Source organism: Hippopotamus amphibius, chromosome 3, assembly GCF_030028045.1.
Source record: "Hippopotamus amphibius kiboko isolate mHipAmp2 chromosome 3, mHipAmp2.hap2, whole genome shotgun sequence".
Taxonomy (NCBI): domain Eukaryota; kingdom Metazoa; phylum Chordata; class Mammalia; order Artiodactyla; family Hippopotamidae; genus Hippopotamus; species Hippopotamus amphibius.
In genome coordinates this window covers 129,775,842-129,799,323 of record NC_080188.1, presented here as the reverse complement: position 1 = coordinate 129,799,323, position 23,482 = coordinate 129,775,842, and the positions used below count along the sequence as shown (strand labels likewise).

General features: G+C 57.5%; 1 protein-coding gene across 5 annotated transcripts in view; it reads right to left on the bottom strand.

Annotated features, from left to right (window-relative positions):
• The window catches only part of ANO1 (anoctamin 1), an 89,826-nt gene that overhangs the window by 49,919 nt on the left and 16,425 nt on the right, over positions 1–23,482 (bottom strand). For 3 of the 5 annotated variants that reach the window (XR_009052526.1, XM_057726016.1, XM_057726018.1), the window contains exons 4-10: positions 16,305–16,403; positions 15,407–15,558; positions 13,783–13,837; positions 10,571–10,622; positions 8,277–8,342; positions 7,733–7,788; positions 4,142–4,183 (exon numbers count right to left, since the gene is read on the bottom strand). Coding sequence is in view for 4 of the 5 variants with exons in the window: in XM_057726016.1 (XP_057581999.1) it covers positions 4,142–4,183; positions 7,733–7,788; positions 8,277–8,342; positions 10,571–10,622; positions 13,783–13,837; positions 15,407–15,558; positions 16,305–16,403 (522 nt within the window). In the remaining variant the exon portion in view is untranslated. The remainder of the gene's footprint in view (positions 1–4,141; positions 4,184–7,732; positions 7,789–8,276; positions 8,343–10,570; positions 10,623–13,782; positions 13,838–15,406; positions 15,559–16,304; positions 16,404–23,482) is intronic. The other 2 variants (XM_057726017.1, XM_057726019.1) reach the window with 1 other exon arrangement.

Here is a 23,482-nt window from a genome sequence, read left to right as displayed (position 1 = left end):
AGCCCCCAGTGTGACTGTATCAGGAGGCTGTGTCTTTACGGAAGTAATTAAGGTTAAATGAAGTCATGAGAGTGGGATTTTGATTTAACAGGACTGGTGTCCTTATAAGAAGAGGAAGAGACACCAGAGCTTTCTTTCTTCCTGTGCACACACGGAGCAGGGGCTGCGTGAGAGGACACAGTGAGAAGACGGCCGTCTGCAAGCCAGGAAGAGAGCCCTCCCCAGGACCCAACCCTGCCGGCACCTTGATCTGGGACTTCCAGCCTCCAGACCTGTGAGAAATAAATGCCTTCTGTTTAAGCCACCCAGTCTGGTATTTTGTTGTAGCAGCCTAAGCTAATATTACCTTCTACTTCACTGACTTGGAAGACCCAGAGTTGAAGGGATGGTTTTCTACGCACCAAGATCCCTTCAACTGAGTCTCTGAAAAGTAAAAATGTGTGAGAGGCTCACTGGGAGGGGTCCAGCTACCACAGACCAGGGAGTCAGGAGTCCCTAGAAATAAGCCGCTAAGAAACGTCTCCATTTCCTCTCTCCTTCTGCAGCTCTGAGAACAATACTCAGCAGAACACAGCCACTGTGTTTCATCAAAAGCCAGCACAGAGGGGCAAAATAAGCAGGGAGGGAAAAACAGGGAGGAAAATAACATAGAAAAGCTAAATGCATTCTTAATAAATTACAAGCGAACCTTGCTGTCAAAATCCTGGGTTTCGCCTGCTCTGATCTCTACAAGAGTAGCTTTCTTTAGATTTTAAGACTTTCTGTAAGTGGCACAAACAGGTCGTGAACAGCACGACTCCAAGTTCTGAAAGACTTAATCGCAAGTCTGGCTGCTGGTGGGGCAGCCTCTGTAGCTCCTGGGTAAGGAACCGGGATGCACGGGGCCTCCCCCATCTCAGAGGAGAGGGGGTCCAAGAGTTACAGCTGTGCTGCCGTGCTGGGGCGGAGGCTCTGCTGGGTCTGGAGTGGGTGTCCTGGGAAGAGTCCCGAGTGAGTGATCTGAGCCAGGCCCTCCCGCTCTGAGCCCCGCTGGGCATCCAGGGACGATTCCTCCCCTCCGGGCCCCATCGCCTCCTTGATACTTAAGGAGTCCATCCTTCCTCCCAGGTCACGGAGTGGACCTGGATGGGCTCATGCTTTGTGAAGTGGAGTGCCGAGGGCTCATTAGGTGTCATCTGTCTGCTTACGCAGAGAAGGAGGAAGAGCTGTGCCACTTTTCCAGTGGCACAGCACCTCTGGAAAAGCAAAGCAGCCGTCACCAACCCGACCCGGGCAGCTTCCTCCCCTTGGCTGAAATGTACACCATAGACCAGCTCGGGGTGCATCAGAGGGAGACAGAGGGAGAGAGGGAGGGAGGGGGGACGGATGAGGAGAGAGACCCTGGGATGGAAAGAGAGGGAACAGAGACTGCAGTGGAGGAGGGGAGACACAGAAAGGCCCTCTCGAAGCCTTGCCCTCATCACCCTGGTCACCCTGTTCCCAGGCCTGCCCAGTGGGACTGGCCACAGCAGGCCGGCCACCATCCACTGATAGATGTGACAGGTGGGGGCACACCCCAGCTTTCTACATAAACCACTTTACCTCGGCGGACTTTTCTTCCTGCCAAGAAAACATCAATCAGCCTGCAGTTGTTAGCGTAAGGAAATCAAACGTCGGATTTCCTGGCTACGGTTGGCAGAACTCTGGGTCCCCTCGGCCTGTGAGCAGGTGGGAGGTGTCAGGCACCCTGGGGTAGACAGGTCACAGTGACCCAGAAGCCTCCCAGCACCCGGACCTCAGAGGGATCCTGGCTCCACCCACTGGCATCTCTCCTGCCCAGACGTCCCACCCGGGCCCACGTGGCTGGGCAGGCCCGACTCGGCACTGACGCCGTCCTCGATGACTGTGCATGTACTCGCCACCTGCCGTCTCCTCCGAGCATAGAGGCACCAGGTCTCTCTGGTCTGTGTCATCCCCAGCTTCTCAAACAGGGCAGATAACGGGTTTCCAGTAAGTAATTGTTGAATGAATGAACGAATTATGGTCTCAGTGCCGTGCAGGGATGAGGCCACCTCAATCCACACCTGGAGCAACCCTCCCCTCGCCCCCCTGCTCCTGGAGGAAGGAGTGCTTGGCCCCAAGGCCCCGCGTGTCTGTGGCCTGAAGACCAGGCCGAGAGCTACGCGGTGCTCAGCCCCGCTCAGGCCTGTCTCTGCTGAAACGTTCCTGCTGAGCCCCGGCTCTGCCAGATCAGCATGGAAACAGGGCCTCGGCTTGGCTACGTCTCCCTTTCTGCCCTGCATCCTCGGGCACTTGGGGCTCCTGCCACTGACAGGATGCCACAGATTTTGTCATTGTGAAAGCGAAATACTCAGGACCAGATCACTTAAGCTGGAGTCGCCACGGGAGAGTGAGCTCTCCGAGTTAGGACCCAAACCCACATCTGGGGCGTTTCCTCTTCTTCCCTTCCTTCTTTCTTTCCTTCCATTCACCTGCCACTACTCACCATCCATCCATCCTTCCACTCATCTATTTACCCATCCATCCGTCCATCCATCCATCTATCTGCCCATCCATCCATCCACCAGTCTATCTGTCCATCCATCCACCCACCCACCCATCCATCCATCTGCCCACCCATCCATCTGTCAATCTATCTGTCCACCCATCCACCCACCCATCATCCATCCACTCATCCAACATCCCTGACCATGGACCAGGCCTTGTATTCATAACTGGGACATAAGATTAAGTGAGGAGGTGGGTGCAGAGTGGGCCGTGTTCCATGCAGCGAGCGTTTGCGTCTGGATGAGCGTGGAGCTGTCTGTGGGGCCGGCACACAGTAGTACCCAGTAAATACTTCCTGATTAATGACTGAATGAGACAGTCTTGACTCTGACATGACCATCAGCCAAGTCGTCTTTAGATTAGAAAGGAGGCCAGTGAGGCGGAGCGTGGGGGGGAGGGTGGGAGGTCAGGGTGGAGGGGCCTGGGACCTGGAGGCTGAACGGCCAGAAAGGGGGTTGCCACAGAGGGAGGGCGTCAGGGAGTGGCAGAGGGACGAAGGGGGCTGGTCCCCGCGGCCAGGGTTGGTGCAGGGCAGGCCCGTAGATGTGATGGGGGGAGATTTGCAAGTCATGGGCTCAGACGAATGCCAGATGTTGCACTAAAAATAACCAAATATGTAATTTTTGTGCTACATCAGATAGCATCTTCAGCTGGATTCTTGGGTGGGCAGGCGGGCGAGTTGTATCAAGTACCAGAGGCTTAAAAACATGTATGGGGGGCTGCAGGGAGGTGGGAGCAGAGAGCAATCCACATACAGAGCCTCCCGTGCCCTGCAATCTGGGACAAGACCTCCATTGTGAGGTTCTCAGGGAAGCATCCCCACCCATCACCTTGGAGGGGTCCACTCTTGCAGGGCAAGAGGCAGGGCAAGGGGGGGTGGTGCGTTGCTGAAAGGGCCCAGGGAGGGCTGCTCCCCGAGGTGAGGGAGGGCTGGGCTTGTTGGGGAGCTGGGAGGGCACATGTGGAGGCAGGGAGGCTGGTGTCCAGGTGGGCATGCGAGGGAAGGAGGAGAAGTGGCTGTGGTGGGAGAGAAGCAGGGTGGGTGCAGGAGCAGAGCTTCCTGAGAGCCTGGGTGGGTGGAATTAGGGAGAATAAAGGGTTGATTGGTGTTTCCCAAAGTGTGTCCCACAGAACACCAGCTCCATAACTTTCCCATTGAAAAGGGTTCCAGGTCAAGTAAGTTTGAGAAACACTGGTTCGACTGCCATGCTGGGGGCTGGGGCGCTTCAGGCAGTTGGCCCCACCACTCCCAAACTTAGTTCCCTGGAAGCCAGGCGGGATTAGGCCAAATGTCAGCAAAGAGCCCTGGAGGTTCTGTCTGATCTGGTGAGTCACAGGTTTTAAGCCGGCCAGGTCCGTGCAGGAAGGAAGGACGGAGGGAAAGGCCAGGCGGGGGGAACGTCCCTTCCCTTCACACGCTCGGACAACCTGCCAAGGATGCCTTTGAGAATCAGAGAGGGAAACAGTCCAACGAGGCGAGTTCACCAACCTTCTCGCTCAGATGTGGGGCCACAGCGCTGAGACCCCGTGACCCCCCGCTGGCCCCAAGGGCCCCGGACCCTGAGGGGCGGCCTCCCGGCCCTGCAGCACCTACCTTCCTGTCGTTGAACTCCACGTTCTCCCCTTCGTAGTCTCCCTGTAAAGAGAGAAGGGCGTTTTACTGTCCTGCCGCCTTTCCAGACGTGTACCCCAGCTGCCCCCACTGTGCAGGCAACCTAATCCCAGGACGGAGCTTCACACGGTGTGGAAAGGTGCCCAGGCCCCCTTGTCCTCGGATAAAAAGTGCCCCCGGGAAACCCTGGGCTGTCCCGCCAGTCCTTCACCCCTGGGAAAGACCGATGTGCCTTCCCCTGGACATAGAGATGACGTGCAGGAAGGGAACGCGGTCAGTCCCTTGGAACAGGCGACACAGAGGAAAGGGGGCTTTGGGAGCCGGAGGGATTGTCAACAGGGTGAATGGGCATCCCACTTCTCATTGCAGGCCCCCCCGGGGGGTGCCCCTTCCCTCTCAAGTGTCCCAGGATGGACGGTCCCGGTGCATACAGATTGGTGAGCCCTGCTCCCATTCTACAGATGGGAACACCGAGGCTCAGAGCAGCAAACTGACTTTCCTGGGAGAGAGACAGTGAAATGCAGTCAGACCTGGGACTTGGATCGAGGTCTCGAAATCCAGCAGAAGAGAAGGAGGGTCTAAAAGTCAAAAGTGAGCCCAGCATTCCAACGGGTGACACTGACGACTAGGAGCCGTGAGAGAGACGCTGGGAGGCCCCAGCATGGCTGGCCTGGCCTGGCCAACTGGGCCTGAGGATCGCTGGGCAGATTAAGCCCTGAGGGCTCTGGGAGGTCTGCCTGGTGCCTGCTCCACTCACCACCTCCTTCCATGACCCCCACTGGCCCCGCCAGCCCCCTCCAGGCGGGGAGAACTTGACCACCAGCTGGGCAACCGATGCCTGTGGCCCTTGAATGAAGATGCTCTGGGAGCAGTTTAACCAAGTTTGGCGCCCCCCCCCGCCCCTGAGTCTTCAGGGCCCCTCCCTGCCCAACCCAACCTTTTTGTCTTCCTAGGGTTTTCCCTCTTGGCTGAGACAGCTCCACGATTCCAGCAGCACCTCATTTTTGTAGAGGTCAGTTAGCCAGTGACCTTGAAAGGGGCAGATGCCACCCAGGAAGGAAGCCAAAAAGCTGCCCAGCAGCAGCTGAAATGCCAAGTTACGGAGTGGAAGGCTCTTCCTCCACATGCAGTCCTATCGGGCTGCTGTCTGGTGGGCAATGACCTTGGCCCCTGGCCCGACAGAGTGAGTGAATGAATGCAGCGAGGCCCTGGAGAGGGTGGGATGTTCCGGGTCATGCACTGAGGTGTGACCTGGGACAGCTCAGGGCCGAGAGGCGGATGGTGAGAACCCTGCACACACGGGAGGAGCCTGCCGCCCGCCAGAGGCCGAGGTGCAGCCTCCTGCAGCCGGCATCCTCTGTTTAAGGCATGGGGTCTACGGGCCTTGGTTCAGAAGGATTTCTCTCCCCAAATCTTTGAACATCAGCTTCGGTATTTAATGGGGTGGGTATCCATAAGCTGTGTGGAGAATTCATGGATGTAAAATCTCGTCCTCCCTCGAGATGACTGAGGTCCATCATCCAGCTGGAAAGAACCCTGGAAGCAGAGCCAGGGGATCTGGGCTCCACTCCTTGGCTGTGTGCCGCTGGGCAAGTCGCTTGAGCAGCTGCAGCCTCAGTTTCCCCATCTGTAAAGTGGGAACAGATCCCACATGGCAGCTTCCCTACTGCTGTGTAAGGTACAAAGACGGTGGTGAGCAAGGGGTTTCCAGCATGAGGATCTTGGAGACGCTTCCCGTGAGCCTAGTGGATGAGAGAGTCTTGTCCTCATCGGTTTAAACTGCGGTGAGAATCGATTCCTAAGACGAACGCGGCAGCGAAGCCTGAGAAGTGGGGGGTGCATTGGCCTCCGGGGGAGGATGCGATGGTGGTGCAGCCAGGGGTGGAGTAGCCTGTTGTCAACCAGGGTTGGCTTCTGGCCCCAGTTCTCCCACTGGGGCTGTGTGACCTTGGGCGAGTCACGAGACCTCTCTGAGCCTCCATGTTTGCACCAGATTAAATGAGATAAAACTCCTACTAAACATGGTCCTTTGCATACAGTGGGTATTGAGAAATGTTGATTTCTCCCCTTTCCCTTTTGAGACTTAAAGGGCTGAATCAAGCAGGCAGGGAGGCCCTGAGATGTTTCGGCTTCTGTCCCTGACATCTTGGCGGGGGTGACCGGCTCAAAGGCCAAGCAGGGCTGTGTTCCCGGCACCAGTGGGGCTGAGCAAACCTAAGAGGCATGGACGGGGCGAATGAATAAGGCCCCTTTCGGGAGAAGCCAGGGGTACAGGCAGGGACCTGCGGGGTCTGAGCCCTGCCTTCAAAACATTCATCTGGCAGCACGTCAGTCACCAAGACAGCTTGCCTCAATCCCACGCTGATTTACTGAGCACCTACTAGGTGCCGAGGCTTTCATGAGATGCGTGCATAACGAGTGGCTAGTGGCGGCCAAACAGTGTTGTCTTTGGCCTCCAGGCTCTCCAGAGAGGAAGGAAGACTCATCCCTATGGGGGAGGGGAGAAGGAAGGCTCCATGCGGGCTCTTTGTCTGCCCTGGGGAGGGGATGTCAAGGCAGAGGAGGCAGGAAAAGCATTGCATGCAGAAGGAACAGCAAGAACGGAGGCACAGAGGTGGGAAAGCTGGGTCAGTTGACCCCAAATCCCTACAGTGAGTAACGGGGGACGGTGGCAGGCAGGCTGAGCATCCTTCCCTCCGAGTCAACAGTCTGGGTAGAGAGTCCTTTGCTGTCCGTCTGTCCAATCCAGTGTCTTACTGAAAGCTTCCGTTTCTGTAGTCCCACCAACACCCTCTGCAGCCCTGGCAACTGGACAGGGCAGGCATTATTCCCGACTTGAAGATGGGGGGCCCTGGGGCTAGACAGGACGGGGGCTGCCTCCGCTCAAGGTCACAGAGAAGTGAGCGGCCAGGACTGGAATCTGGGTCCCCTGACCCCTAGGCCCGCCCTCTCTCTCTCCTAGCCTTTGCAGTAACACACATTTGAAGCGTTCCAGAGATCCTCTGTCTGGGGTTCCCACACTGCTCAGGTCCCATGGCCCATCCCCAGTGGCCTGCTGAACTCTAGTCCCTGTTTCCATAGAGACAATAAGGAGAGAATCCTCTCTCTCTCTCTGTCCGGAGCCAAGACAACGCGGCCGTGGCCACAGGCTATATTTGTCAGGGGGATACCAGTGGGGTTTGGAGATTCAGCTCAGGAAACTGCCCACTTGCTCTGCAGAAATAGATACATACAGAGTTCTGGTCATTCTGCCAGAGTCCGGGCGGGGCTGGGTGGGGGAAACTGAGCCAGGGAAAAGTTTTTGTGGACCAGCTGGCCGTGAAGTTCAGATACAGCTGGCAGAGTTTCTGCCACAAGTGGCCTTGTCTTGGTGGAATGGTTCAGTGAGAAAAGATGGCTCTGGTCTCCACCCTGGGGCACCGGGAAGGGCTGTGAGTGGCTGACATTTACAGGAGCGCCAAAGCAGGAAGCCCAGACCGCAGGATAATGAGAGCTCCCTGGGGGGTGTGGCCCTCGGGATCTGCGGAATCAAATGACAGGCAGAGATGAACTGTGTTGGTCAAGGTTACTTACATCGTGCAGGGGGTAGGCCGCCGAGTAAACGCCGTTGGCCAGCAGGCTCGTGATGCCTTGAAAATAAAGGCAGAGAGAGGATTACGGACCAGGCACGTCGGCTCCGGCGGCTCCGTGTTCAATCAAAGCAGACCTAGGACTGTCTCAATCACCGAGAATTTTCGCAAAGCTAGCCGCACCTGGCTGCACAGAGCCCAGCCACCTTTCTGGGGTTTCCTCCCCGGATTCGACTAGGAGATGATAAAAACATGCTCTATTGGCAGAATTAGGAAGACACAGAGGAAACCCCAAGAGGAAGTTACATCTGGGAGGAAGGAGGGACCCCCAAACCTGCAATTCACCAGCTACCCCCGCCGGCTTGAGGGCAAGCCTGCAGATGAGGAAGGTGGATGTAAGTGGTTAGAAAAGCTGAATCATGAGAAAAATATGGACAGGAAAATTGATGGTGTCAGAAAACACATACGATTTGGAATTAGATTTTAGGTTGATTGGAAAAGCCAAAGAGGAGGCCTGCGGGGCCCCACGCAGGGGCAGAGGCACTTACCGTAATTACCACATTTTCGCCTTTTATTTAAAAGGGCAGAGTCCTTCTTTCTTCCCTCTCCTTGCCCTGTTTATACATCCGGCTATTAGTTACATGAAAAAGGGCCTGAAAGGATCAAAGCTGCATTTGGGGGGCAAAGCGCTCACTCTTGCAGTCCAGCGCTCCTAGGGTCAGTGCAACGATGTTTGCTGCCCGAGGCCCCGCACTGGCAGCAGGATAAAAATAACCACACCTGCACCTCCTAGAATCTGGAGGTGTGGACTTCAGCACCCAGCCCCAGAAGACAGCGTTGTGAACGGGGGAAGGCAGAGCACGGCCGTGCACGGGGCCGGGGCTTCCTGGAGATCTGATCTTGCTCCGCAGCATATCCTTGGGGGCCAGCGCAGCCCAGGAGTTTCCACAAAGCCCCTCGCTGGTCACAGAACCCTCTGCCTGGCTGAAGAAGCTTTCTAGGTGGTAAGTGGGTCAGATTTTTCAGTGGCCTGGCCGGCCCACTCTTGACTACTCTGCAGTGATGCTGGTGGGAAAGTCACTCCCCGAAATCCACTTAGAAACAGACCATCTCCTCAGCTAGTGATCTGGAATGGTCAGGACACCTCGGGATGCTTAGAAATCCAAACCAGAGCCACGTGGGAGCACGTGGCCAAAGCCCCACGAGTGGAAAGTTCAGCTGCAGTAAAAAATGACCGAGGGGCCGGATTCAGGTTCATTGATTGGCTCCTCACTGTCCCTAGAATGCTCTCCACACTGTGCTGCCACAGGGCCTTTGCACAGGCTGCCCCCTCCATCCGGAAGGCTCACCCCTCAAATGTCACCTCATCAGAAAGACCTCTGATCACTGGTTCTACATCCCCCTACCGCTTCCCAACCCCCTCAACCTGCAAGCTTATGTTCTGGTTTACCTGGTTACCTCTGATCTGATTCCTTCCTCCAGAGTAGAAACTCCCTGAGGGTAGGGGCCTACCTGGCACAGAGGCTGGTGGGTGACAAGACCCATCACTGAATCTGGGGGTCAGCAGGGCTTTCAGACAAGGTGCCAATGTGAAATGGGGTGCAGAGAAGCCCCCTCCATCTCTCTGCTCTGTGACTGGCGCTGGGAACCAGCCCTGCCAGGGAACTGGCCAGAACACACAGAGATGTCCGCCCCCAGGATGGTCTGGCATGGGGATCAGCTGTAGCTGAGAAGCGCCCGACCCCGGACTCTTTGCAAACCATCAGAGCAACCACACAAGCCTCCACTGGAAGGGACCCTACAGGGACCCTCAAGGGAGACTGAGTTCTCAGACGCATCGCTGGGATGAGACCCTCACTTCCCCTCACCTCTGGTGGCCTGGACCCCCTGGAGGGTCTTGCTCCATCCAGGGTTGTTTTCCGGGTCTCCTCTTGACTCCTGAATGTGCCCTCCTCCCTCACTGACTTAGGACACGGGCTTAGAGATTTCAGGCCCAGAAGGGCAGCCCCGTGACTGACCACTGGCCACAGTGGGCAGGGGACACGCAGCCCGCCTGACCCTGGAGGCGTCATCCCCCCCACCCCCTGCATCCTGGGCCTGCCCTGCACCCTCGAACTGCAGCCTCGAAGCTTCAGATGCTTCTAGAGCACGAAGGACAGTGCTGTGAGCTTGGCTCTCAACAGGCAGTGGGGAGAGGCCAGGAAGAGGCATCCCTTTGCCCTGAAATGTTCCGCGTTAGCAAACTCAGCCTGTGGCTGTGGGCAGGGACCGCACTGGGGAGGGGGCCCCTCTAGACACTTTAATCAAGAAGGTTTTGCACCCGTGGTTGAGGTGTTCTGTAAACCAGTACCTGAGGAGCCCAACGAGGATGGTTTTGTGGCAGGTCCCGCATCAGGGCACGTGTCCAGGGGCACCCCTTCAAACAAGGCTGCGGCCCGGGTCGGGTACCTTCTCACCTATGTGCGGGTCTGGCTGCCGTGTCAGGCCGTCCCACTGGCTGGAACCCTAACTACCTCCCCCTGGACTGTGAGGGTCCAGAGAGGGTCAGGCCCCCTTGGTCGCCCCTCCAGTCTCCAGCAGCCAGGATTGACCGCCTCTGCAGCGAGAGGCTCCATACCACAACTGCCTCGAGCCAGAGAGGAGGATCCTCTGGTGCTTGAAAGGGCCGTAAAACCGCCCCAAGGTCCTGGAGCCGCCCTCCTGCCTGAGACTGCTACACAGGCTTAAATCAAAACCCACTACAAAACCCCCAGCCCGGCCGCCCACCTCCCACGGAGAAGATGGGGAGGCAAGATTAGACAGCCGGACGAGCGCTGAGCTCAAGCCCCAGGCACGCCCTTACCCATGCTGTACTTGGCTTTGGTACAGGTCGTTCTCTTCAGGATTTCGTAGACCTGTTGTGGAGACAAGGAGGGGCCGTGGTTACCCCATCTAGTGTCACCAGCAAGGGAGGTGGTGATCGGCAGCAGCGCCGGCCTCCCGCGTCCCTCAGGACGGCCTCAGGGTTTGCATTCTCAGGGACAAGGTCACCTCCACCGTGCTTGGGCTCAGGGTTACAGGGGTCCCGTGCACCTCGGTGGTGGCTTCCGCTGCCTCTTTTGACTGAGAGGTGAGTTGGAATTCAGAGGTGCAAGGACCCCGCTGACAGGACCACTCTTGGGTGTGGGCCTGAATGTTCTAGAAACCCATGTCCCTTTACTAACAAGTCATCTCACTTCACGTCCTGGGGAGCCCTGGCTTGGGGGTCTGCCTGCCTGGGTCTGAGTCCTTGTAGCTGTGTGGTCTTGGGCAAACTATCTCACGCCCCGTGCCTCAGTTTCCCCATCTGCAAAATGGGGTGCAAAGAATCGGCCCTGCGCCATAGATGGGGGATCAGAGTTTTCCGACCACCCCCTGTGGTCCTCTCCGCCAGTGTCCCCCAGGCCCTGTGTCATCTGACCTTCTCTCCTCCTCTCCATAGCCCAGCCCTGTCCCAGAGACCCTGCCTCCTGTCTGCCCCCCTCACTCACCAGCCCTCTCCTGAGGTCGCAGGGCCTTCACCCTGGCTGTTCCTTTAGCCAGAAGCGTTTGTCTCCCGAGAGCTAAATGCTGCAGGTCCACCTTAACAGACAGGCCACCGAGCAGCCATCATCCCTGTTGATTTATCTTAGAAGTCTGCTCTCTCTCTTTTTTTTTCAGCCGCCCCGTGTGGCCTGTGGGATCTTAGTGCCCAGACCAGGGATGGAACCTGGGCGCCCCGCAGAAAAAGCGCTGAGTCCTAACCACTGGACCTTCGGGGAATTCCCTAACTCTGCTCTCTGGTCCCTGATCCCTTCATACCTGCCACGCTACCCACGTGCATCTCCCCTGCCTCCCGCCCTTCTTGGACAGACACCAGATGCTCTGTAACTGACTGATGACAAATGAACGAAGGACCCAGTCAGCTGGCTGCCTCCCCAGCACCCCCTGAATCTAACTGGTGGCCTTGTCCTGACTGTCCCGATTCCCCCGGATCACCTCCTCCCCCCTGATCACCTCCTCCCTTCCACGTGCAGTCACAGCCCCTGTTCACAACCCACTGCTGTGACCCCACATCCACCCTCCATCTGCCTTTCTATGGCTGGCCTTTCTAGGGCCTTGCTCTACCACCATCTATGGCTCTCTAGTGCCTACAGGCTGAAAATCTAAGTCCTAAGAACCAGCACCTCGGGTCCCTCCCCATTGTTCTCTGCTGATCCTGACTCCTGCCGCCTGAACGCTGGGCTGCCCCATGCCAGAGGTGCAGGGGAGGAGACAGGAGGGACTGTCATATCTTTGTCTAGAATGACCCCGCGTCTCCAAGACCATAGGGTTTAACTAACCAAGGGTAAAGTTTTGCGTTGTCACCAGAAAGTTTCTCTGGAGCCTTGGTGGTTTACAAACTGGCCTTCAGGGTCTCTGGGAGAGACTGCCCCTCCCCCCCACCAAAGGTCATCAGAGTCATGGATTATGGATCCCTCATCTAACACTTAGTGGCTCGGACAGAACTGCTTTCTGTGACTTGGGGATCACGGTCTGAGCTCAATTTTAAAGCAGATTCCCCAAGAGATGGGGCCTAGAATTTTCATTCACACATGCCCCCCAGCCCTGGGCCACCTCCCCAACAGGGACAGTGAATTTACCGGGAATTCCCTGGCTGTCCAGTGGTTAGGACTCTGCCCTTCCACTGCCAGGGGCCCAGGTTTGATCCCCGGTCAGAGGAACTAAGATCCCGCAAGCCACACAGTGCGGCCAAAAAAATAAAATAAAGTAAAAAAAAAAAAAAAAAAGAATTAACGAATCTGCACCCTGCCCTGTGCTTTCAGGAGCATCCTGGCAGCTCCAGATAATGTAAAAAGCCGGCCGCACATACGTATGGAAACTCAGCACATGCCTCAGTGCCCCCAGCTGGCCACTGCAACTCTCTCCCATCCCCAAATGACAAAGAAAGAGTGGAACCGTTCAGGTTCAACTGCATCTGGTTCTCCCAAGCGGTCGATGTCCAGGAGGGAGAGGTTACCTCTCCTGGACACATGTCAGCCCCAAGCTACACCAGCCGCTGACATTTTTGCCCAAGAGTTCCTCGCTGTTTATTATAATATTTAATTGCTAATCTCATCAGTAACATGGGCAATAATGAAAACCACAGCAGTGGCTGTGTTCCCAGCACTGTGTCCAGGTTACCCTTGGTGCGGGTACACGGCTGCCCTCGGAGCAGGAGGCCACCTTGTCCCGTTTGTGAGTCGCTAGGCTGGGAGGGGACACCGGATGGATGCGACTGGGGTCTGCCTGTCCAGGCAGTGGCCTGAGCCCCCCCACGCCAAGGTGGCCTGTACCACTGTCCCATGCCTGGGTGCCTGCCAGTCTCAGACGTGGTTGTGAGAGGCGGTTATCGGCTCAAGGTCAAGCGGCCACCTCTTCCCAACCCTGCCCCTCTCCTGGCCAGGCTGGGCTTTCTGGGCCAGGAAGAGAGAAAACTAGTAGCCTGGCTGCGAGGTTAATCCTTGTTTAGATAGAAGCTGGGTCCTGAGTCGTGCACAGCCCAGCTTGGCTGGCGGACAAGTTGGTTGCTGGTGGATAAACATGAAACCAATACCTGGAGTAGGGAAGGGTGGCCTGCTCAGATTTCAAACCACAGTCTGCTCATCTGGCAAAGCCCTGGAAATCTACCCCAACCCTTAAGCCTTTGCCTACACCTCCCCATCACTCCTGCCAGGCCTGCCTGCACGGAGACCTCCAGGCAGGTGGGAACGTACAGATTCCACTAAAGGCAAGTGGCCAAGGAGGCTGGAGAAGCGTGCTGGGAACTTTGAAGACGCGGGAATGTTTTGAAATAACCTGAGGGGTCTGGAGTCCCTCTGCTTCTTCCCTGCCGCTCCACCGGGCATCTCCTGGGCCCCTCGAAGCCTGCTGGTTTTATTATTCTAATTATTTCTGTCACAGACAATTAGAGCCCCCTCCCCCCAGAGGAGTTTGGCTGAAATGAAATTATCATCCCGTTTCCCCAGGGCCACCTTGCTGGGGAGCGATGCACTCCCACGAGTAAGGGATACTTACTATCGTGCTCCGGGTTTTGCTGTCGAAAAAGGAATCCTTGTCAGACAGGTCAAATCTGTTGAAATATTGGGAAGAAAAAGAGACACAGCTCACTGGAGTTGGCTCTTCCGGTTTCCAAGGCCCTGGGGGACCACACTAGCCCCATGAGCAGGGACCGTGAAACTGACGGAGCTCCGTCCGTACGCCGGGTGTGACCGACCCTGGGCATCTGGAAGAGTCTGTTCATCCCTTCACCCCTTGGGGAGGCGGGGAGACCCACACGGGTGGGAAGCGACCCCAGGGGCAACTGTGGTCAGACCTCCCTCCCTAGAGATCCCTTTTCCGTTGGATGACACCCTTGGGGGGGAAATTTTAGTCTCTGCTGCAGCACTGCCGGGGTGATCCCACCATTGGACACTTTCCTATTTCAGACAGTCTCCCTATCATTTCCAAATGGTTTCTGTCCTGAGGTCTTGGGCCACACAGAGATCTCCTAAGGCTTCCTGAGGGCAGAGGGATGTATCTAGAATATATTCCCCACTTCCCAAGACACTCAGGGTAGAGCTGGGGAGGGCGACTTGGGTGTGGAGGTGGCCCAAAGCCTGGAGGTGAGCCAGGCCTGGCAAGGCTGGGGGTGCCGAGGGAGGCGGCCAGGGCAGAGCCGAGGGAGGCCAGAGGTCCTGGGGGTCGCAGAAGGAGGGCATCTCCCTCTGATGCCCGGAGCTGGAGGGAGGCGCTGGGCCGGGGCCACTTCCTTCCCTCTCAGGTCTTACCCCCAGTAGGATCGGGAAACAGGGAGGGAAGCACGTGGCCCCTGCCCTGTGACTAATGCCCTGGCCAGGGCGGAAGCCCCCGCTCTGAGTGGAGGCACGGCTCTACATGTCCCGTGGGACCAGGGGCGTCCAGGAGCCTCCCACCCCTCAGAGCTCGTCATCCCAGCCCCACAGGATTCCCAGACTCCAAGCTCTCTATTCCCACCCCTGCCCACGCTCAGCTCTGCGCAGCGAGGCCCTGCAGAAGCCTTGCAGCTGCCACTGACCTAGGTGGCTACGCCCCAGCACCCCTTGGGAGCAGGGGAGGAGGGAAGGTTCCAGAACGTGTGCAGCCCTGCCAGGCAACCCCACTGGCTGCGAGTCCCTGGGGCCTCAGGACTCCAGCTGGGGCTGCTTTTCCCTTCTTGGCTCCCAGAGCTCGGCAGCCTTCAGGAGGTGCAGTTAACCAGACCCAAGTCCTCGGAACGCATCTCGAGAGGGACGTGGCCGGGCAGGGGTAGGGTGCCCAGACCACTGCCCTGGGGCTTTAATCCCGGGCCCAGGCCTGCTCTCACTGGGACCCACGATAGTTTTCCCATCCGTCACCCAGCAGGAGGACAAGGCTTGTGATTCGCTCAATTCCTCCATTGATAGTGACCTTGGAGATTATTTCCAGGGCCTCTTCTGTGCTCAAGAACCCCAAGCTCTTATGCGAATGCGCTCCAGGGGCTGAAATGGCCACTTCTTTGGGGGATGGAGAACCCCCTTTGGGCTCCCTTTGACTCTGTCCCACAGCCTGCATTCCTCATGTCATGTCCAACACGGGGCGGAATCACCACACAGCAGGGGTCCTCCCCCCGCAAAGGGGCAGGTGGATGGGGGTCCCGACTTACAGATGCTGCTTCTCCCGGGAGAAGGGATAGGAGAGCCTCTTTGTGGTCTGGGGTCTGTGCTCCGCCACCTTGGGCTGGATGGGGTCTGTGACCTTCTGCAGCACAGAGTTGATCTTTTTCAGGAGGCCACGGGTCTCGTTAATGTGATACAGCTGCGGACGAGGCAAGGCAGAGGGACGCATGTCATCTGCTGAGCCACCACCCTGCGAATCTATTCTGGAGCCGGCCAGGCCTGGGAACGGGGGCGGGGGGGGGCGGGGATGGGCCAGGAAGCCCCCTCCACGCCCGCGTTTCCTAATGAGCCTGAAAACTCAGCGTTTCAGGAGATCCCAGCCCAAAGGGCAATTCTAGTACATTCCAGAGAACTTCCCCCAACTCCGCTTTTGTTTAAAAAGAGGTAATCCGGAGGATTCCGGGGGATTTGAGAAGCCGGGAGCTGACTTACTCCTGAGAACAGCTTCACCCCCACGGCTTTCGTCTCCACGCACGAAAGTAAACCCTGACGCCTTGCTAAGCCCCTCGGATGCGTTGGCAGATTGCTTCCCAGCCTGAAGTTGTCAGAGATGAAGACGGAAAACCCCAGCAAGCGAGGAAATGGAATTAAAACAAGCCTGATGAATTAGCTGAAATACTGAAAGCACGTACAGCCAGAGCGGGAAGTTTCACTGTGTCTGTATTTATGAGAAGTTCCCGGGCTCCTGTGGCATCTCTGTATGGGGGGTGGGTCACACGCTCTGCCCGCAGGACACTGGAAGCCTTCTGCCCTCCTAGGGGTGGCTGAAGCTCCTTTGGGCTTTTTGTAGCAACGGAGACCCTCCCGACGACGCTGTTTTCTTGCTGGGGATCCCTGAGACACAGACCCGGCGACCCGCTCTGAAGCAGAAGCATCATCCCTCACCTTCTTTGTCGGCATCTTCAGTTTCAAAAACTCGGCCTCTCTGCACAGCACGTTCCAAGGTGCATGGATTTTTACAAATCCAACCCCGTGAATTTTCGTCTAGAAAGAGGGGAGAGGTCCTCGGTCAGTGTGTGGGCAGACACTTGGGGCTGAAAACCATTTTCACCTTTGGGGGCAACTACAGTTTACTGGGCAGCAGCGGGAGAGGCCGCTTCTGGCCGTCACCTCCCCGCTCCTCTGTTGATGGTCTGAGGCGCCGTTAGAATCCCCTCCTTCCAGACGAGAGAAGAAAGCTGGGGGGCTGAACGGGGCTCCCCTGGGAATGCTGCACAGCCAGGAGGGTGCCTGGAGGGAGGTCCCAGACCCCACAACAGCTGGGACGTCCTCAGGGGGGTAGCCGAGGGGCCCCAGAGCCGCCTGAGCCAGAGAAGACCTTCCGCACCCGAGAGCCCAGGCCCTTCGACGGAGTGGGTGTACTCGGTGTCCCCGGGGTGCCCACACAGAGAGGAGGAGGTGATGGTGAAGATGGTCCTCTTTGGGCATCTCTGTGGGGTCAGGACGCACCTCTGGCTGCACCCGGCCACCCCCTGGTTTCCCTGTGTCAGCACTGCCTTTATTCTAACGTGAGTGGACTCGAGGCAACCCTGTATTCAAGTCCAGCCCCCCTCCCCGACGAAGCTGCTGTGAACTTGGACGAGCCACTTCTCTCTGGTCCAGCGTGTCTGAATGACAGGAGTGGGCAGCCGAGGGTCACGGAGCGCTGCCCCACCAGGAACTGCACAAGCTAAGCGCTTCGAGAACTGACTCCAACAAGCTCGAGGGGAAAGGCAGGACCACTGCCCCCTTCATGCATGGGAACACTGAGGCTTGAGAGAGTAAGTCCCTGCCCAGGTTCCTCAGAAAATTAAAACTAGAGACACCACATCATCTCGCCACCCCACTTCTGGGTGGTTATCCCGAGGAGACGACATCAGGGTCTGGGAGAGACATCTGCACCCCCACGTTCACTGCAGCACCACCCACGACAGCCAAGGTACGGAAACAACCCCAGTGTCCTTCAATGGACGAACAGGTTGGGGAAGCGTGGTAGACACGTGCCGTGCGATACTATTCACCCATGAAAAAGAAGGAAATCCTACCATCTGTGACAACATGCGTGAACCTGGGAGACATTCTGCTACATGAAATGAGTCAGAGAGACAAGCATTGTATGGTATCGCTTTTATGTAGAATTAAAAAAGCGAATTTCATAGAAACGGAGCAGAACAGTGGTTCCCGGGGGCTGGGGGGGCGGGATGGGGATGGGGAGACAGGTCAGAGGAGGGTCCCAGCTTTCAGTATAAGATTAAGTTTTGAGGACGTGATCAACAGCAGGGTGACTGTAGTTAATAACATAGTATTGTATTCTTGAAAGGTGTTGGGAGATCAAAGTGTTCTCACCGCGCGCGCACGCGCGCACGCACACACACACACACACACACACACACAGAGTTAACTGTGAGAGGTGATGGATGTGTCCGTTATCTTGATCTTGGTAATCATTCCACCATGTCTATGTGCACCATGTCATTACGGTGTAGGCTTTAAATATACACAATTATATTTGTCAATTACTGCTTAATAAAGCTGGGGCTGGAAAGTCGGGGCCTGGCATCTTGCAGCTGGCAGGTGTGGGAGCCCAGGTTCCAATGCAGGCTCCACACACTCTTAATCGTGGGTGAGACCCGACTCATCCCAACCACTCTCTATTTTTCTATTTTCCTCTGTTCCCCTTGCCTTTTGTGTTTAAGAGATTCCCTTTATACCGAGCTAATAGCATCAATGTGGCAAAAACACATTTCCCCATCTGAGGTGCATGAAACACCAACAGACTTCCCAATCACCTCGCCATAACTGGGGTGCCTCTTTGCAAAAAAAGGCAAAGAAACACGACATTCCCCCGAGACAGAGCCACCCTACAGCAGTGGGGTCCTCAGTTCACCAGACTTCTCAAGGGGACCCCAGGGGCTCAGAGCCCACGCTGGGCCCTCAGGTTGAGGCCCCGCCTTGCCTTTCCACAATTCCGGGGGCCCAGGCAGAAGGGAGCCAGGCCACGGCAGGGGGTGTGTGTGGCCAGCACTCGCGGCTCAGTGTGAGTCCCAGGTCCTGTCACCAGCCTCAGAGTGCGCACAGCTCACGGGATCACGGCATGTTTTTGGCAAAAAGCAACAGAGCCAAAATCACTTGGGGATGATTTTTAAGAAAAAATCCTCAGTGAGCCAAACACACTCCCCCAGCACCAGCCTCGGCCTCCAGGCGGACGTGGGGCTCCTGGTGGTCCCCATGGAGAGTCATAGACAGCTCTGCCCACATGTCGCTCTGAGCTCCAAGTGGGGCTCCCCCCACCTCCAGAGAAGGGCCACATCTGCTGGGTGAACCCCCGCTCACGTTCCACCTCTGATGCCCCCCACGACGGGAGGAGCCAGCCTCTCCCCGGGGCTTCGGTGTCATGGCACAGGCCTCGTCTATGCGGCCCCAGGAGGGGCGAGTCTTGTCCGGAGCCTCCCAGCTCTCTGGCCCTGTTGCCCACATTGGGGCAGCGCAGACACTCCACGCATCCGCTGAATGAGCGGATGAGGGCCCTTAACAGTAAGGATGACAAGGAGGGGGAGGGGGAGGAGGAGGTCGTGGAGGCTGAGACCCACCGAACGCTCACCACATGCTGGTCCCCCCTTCAGGCATCTGTGCGTATTAACTCATTTAACCTCACGACAGGCCTGTGAAGGTGGTCCTGCCTCTGTCCTCACCACAGCGCCGAGGGATTCCCATTCTGCAAGTTCAATGTGAGTGTCCGGGGGCGGCTGCAGCCAACGGCCACAGACTGGGCAGCTTTACCACAAATTCATTCTCTCCCTTGGGCTTCCCTGGTGGCGCAGTGGTTAAGAATCCGCCTGCCAAAGCAGGGGACGTGGGTTCAATCCCTGCTCCAGGAAGATCCCACATGCCACGGAGCAACTAAGTCCGTGCACCACAACTACTGAGCCCATGCGCCACAACTACGGAGCCCATGTGCCACAACTACTGAAGCCCACGCCTAGAGCCTGTGCTCCGTAATAAGAGAAGCCACCACAATGAGAAGCCTGTGCACCATAATGAAGAGTAGCCCCCCACTCTCCGGAACTAGAGGAAGCTCGCATGCAGCAATGAAGACCCAATGCAGCCAATAAATAAATAAATAATTAAAAAAAAATTTAAGGAACTATCATTTTGCAGAAAAAAATACCGAAAAAAAAAAAAAATCACTCTCTCCCAGTTCTGGGGCCAGAAGTCTATGATCAAAGTGCGGGCAGGGCCGTGCTTTCTCCAAAGGCTCTAGGGGAGGGTCTCTCTCGCCTCGCCCAGCCCCCTGGGACCCCAGGCCTTCCAGGGCTTATGCCCACATCACTCCAACTTCTGTGTCCGTTTGCACAAGCCTTCTGCCCCCTGTGGCTCTGTGTTTCAGGTCTCCCTCTCTTTTCTCTTGCAAGGACACCAGTCATTGGATTTAGGGTCCCTACGAATCCAGGATGATCCGGTGCAGAGACCAGTAACTTCCTTACATCTGCCAAGCCCCTTCTTCTGAATAAGGTCACATTGGCAGATTCCAGGAGGACAGCTTTTGGAGCTGCCACTCAGCCCAAGATACTTGCCATAAAGTGGCAGGTCACAGCCCCACGGAGCTTAGTAGAGGGAGCTTATCAAAGCGGCTGGAAGCTTCGAAGAAGCAGGGGTCCAGGAGCTGGGTCCTGAGCCTACTTCAAGGACCAGGGTGTTGGGGCAGAGATGGGCAAGGCTCGGTGGTGTGCTGGCTGGTGTGGGGCACGCCTGCAGGGAGCCTGGAGCCTGACAAGACGGCCCAGGGCTGGGGGACTCAGTGCACGGGCTTGGGAACAGACGCATCCCAGTGTGGACTAGAGGGGGCAGCCCTGGGGGCTCGGGCAAGGGGAGCCCAGATCTTCCTGCTGCCCTCAGGGGGCAGGTCGGCTGGGCACCGGGGGAGGCCCTGGATTGGGTGGCCAGGGTCCGAGTCCTGGCCTGGTGCTGTGCTGTCTCCAGCAAGCGACTCAACCTCTCTGACCCCCCGTTAGGCTCATCTGCAAATCTTTGCCATACAAGACTTGCTCCACAGTTGGAGGAGTCCCTGGTGCTCCTAGCACCCCCACTCAACCCCGTGACCTTGAGGGCTATGCCTCCTCTCCATGACCTTGAGGCCACTGAGACCATGCCTACATGGGCTCCTTTGGCCGAGAAGCTTGAGGCTACCTTCCCAGCCCCAGGAAGCGCTGAGGGCACCGAGACCCAAGAGGTGGCAGTGCCCCCCACCCTGGTGACCCCCGGGGGTAGGGCCGACCTTGTGGGGCCCTGTGAAAGGGCCGGGAGGTGACCACAGACGGCCCCGTGTGGCAGAGCCCCTCTCTCCCATTACAGCCAAGGGTTATTTCTGTGCGCGGTGCTCAGCTGCACGCAGAGACCCAAAATATATTCTTCCGAGTCTGTGCAGAGTTCTTTTGAAGGTGGTCAAGGACCAGTGCCTGGGGCCGGCCTCCCTGGGAAAACATGCTCGGCTGTTTATGTGAGCAACGGGGTCCCTCCCAGGGAAACATCTGGCAGGACTGGGGAAAGGGGTCGTGGGACCAGTTGGACAAGGACACACATGGGATGTTTTAAACCTTAGTGCCCGGCCTGACAGCGGCCCGCCCCTGGCGGGAAGAAACTGTGACATGCTGGGTCCCCTCCCCCAGCCAGACGCCCCAGAGCCCTGGGTTCTGTCCCGAGACTGGTCTCAGGGTGGGGAACCTGGAGGTCACAGAACTGCTGGGGCCGCGTGCCATGGCATGGGTGTGGGGTGGGCCAGGCGTCAGGGCCCCCCAGTGGCCTGCCACCAACTGCTGGATGAAATAAATAAATAAAAATGTCACACCTTACGGTCGCTAAAGAGCCGAGAAGGCCCAGAGGCGTGACCAGGACTGTGCCATCCAGGGTGGGGGAGGGGATGGCTGACGATGCCCTCCCAGCCCGAGCTAAATGGGGATAACCCTCCGTTCCCAGCGCAGCTCACAGAAAGGGAGACTTCCCCACAATCGTTCCTGCCCATTTCCTTTTAGAAGGAAGAGAATCACAGACAAAACAAGCAAAAACGTCCCCATGGGGGATTTGTGGTGGTCAGGGATGCCGAGGGCCCCCCCACGTCCTGCCGGCCGCCTGAGCCTGCTTCTTCTAAGTCACCGAAACCCACCTCGGCCGAAGCGCAGGCTCGGAAATGGCTGGTAGGTTGGCACCAGTGAGGCCGAGCGGGCCATCCCTGGATGCCCTCAGCCCCACAGAGGGCTCCCGGGCAGTGTATCTCCCCAGCCCAGCCTGCCCCACAGCTGCTGCCTGCCCGGGAGGGCACCTTGGCCGAAATCAGGGAATTAGGGGTCCCACGTGCTTAGGCCTGAGGGTGGTGGGGCCACGCGGAGGGGCCTCCCTCGACAGCATCCTGTATGTGCATCCCTGCCTGGCTTATGGTTCAGCAGGAACCACAGGAAGTGCGCCGGGCACGGCAGGGACGCAAAGACTGTTCCCCAGCAAGCCGGGCAGGGGAAGCCAGGAGCCCCAGTGGGAGGCGTGGGTTGGGCCCTTACTACCCCAGGGGCCTGGTCAACTTCCCTTTCTGCCCTCTGCTTCCTCAGCCCCAAGGAGACACCACTACCCCGGAGGACTTCACGACGTCCAGGGCTGCCCTCTGGGAGGGTTCGTGTTCTCCGCCTCATGTAAGTTTCCAGGGCTCCTGATGCCTGGTCAGTCCCTTATGACCAGGTGCATTTTCAGGAGCACTGGCGCCTGCCTGCTCTTCCTGGGGGCACTGGGGTCCTGCATGGCTGTGAGCTGGAAGGCTGGCTCTGGCCCGGATCTGTCTGTTTAGTTGACTGATGTGTGCCTGGGAGGGAGAGACTGCCTGGCACGCGGTGGTCCTCATCCTCTCCTTCTCCTGCTCAGCACCAAGACCACCTTCCTTGCAGTTCCCGGAGGTGGAGGAGGGGGCCCTTTTGGGTCACCTGAAGGTGTCATCTCATGGGGGTCCGGCTTGATGACATTTGCTGAGTGAGCCATGGGGGGTGGGGGGGCAGTCCCTGCTGAGCGCCCACTGTGTACTGGCCAAGGATGCTTCCGCGGTCCTCCCCACCCCCAACCTCTGGCAGGTACCCTTGTGTCCACTTTAATAGATGTGGACAAGGGTGCAGGCAGAGGGCTCCACCCTTGGGCTGACCTTGACACTGACCCTGACCCTGACGCCCTCCACCCGGGCGGCTCCTGGAGGGGACAGGAATGCACTCAGTCGGTGGGGAGGGGTGGTCCATTAACTGGCATTTCCCACGCCATGGATCCTGCTGACCACGTCAGCACTGCCCAGGAGGAGTGGCTTCCGGTCACTGGGGTGCAGTCACATGGCGCACTGGCGCAACCATGCCGTCTACAGCATCCTGGACGTGGCACCCTCCACTCGCCTCCAGTGAGCCAGAACATGGTCTCCGTGGGAGGCAGGGATGTGGGACTGGGTGGGGCAGCTTTACCCCCAGCCCTTGGCACAGGGTCTGGCCCCCAAGGCCTGCCTTACTGAAGGAATAAATAACAAGTATTCACTCACAGCCCTGCTTTGAGGACAGGTGGGTAGAGTCCTCAGATCCACCCTCCCACGGAAAACAATAAAAAATGCTGGAAAAAAAAAATAAATAAATGTCACTCAAAGTTGCTGAAGGGCCAAGAAGACCCAAAAGAGCAGCCAAGACCCTGCCATCCAAGGGGCTTCTACCCACGCAGACACTTGGGCTGGAGGCGGGATGGAGGTTCTGCCCCAGTCCCGCCCAAGACAGGGAGTTCAACACAGGAGACCCTCCCACATGGAGCCAGACCTCCATGAGATGACACTTTCAGGTGACCCAGAAAGGGTCTCCCTCCTCCAACCCCGGGAATTACATGGAAGGCAGCCCTGGTGCCGAGCAGGAGAAGGAGGGGATGAGGACCACCCTGAGAAGCCTGGTCCCAAAGGCCACGGCCCCAGTGGGTCCGGGCACCTCAGCCGTGACCTTGGTTCAAGGTGGTTCTGTCTATAATGCCCTCAGATGTGATGAATGCAAGCCTTTCTGGTCAAGGGCGCCTTCCTCCCAGGCTTGGGGACC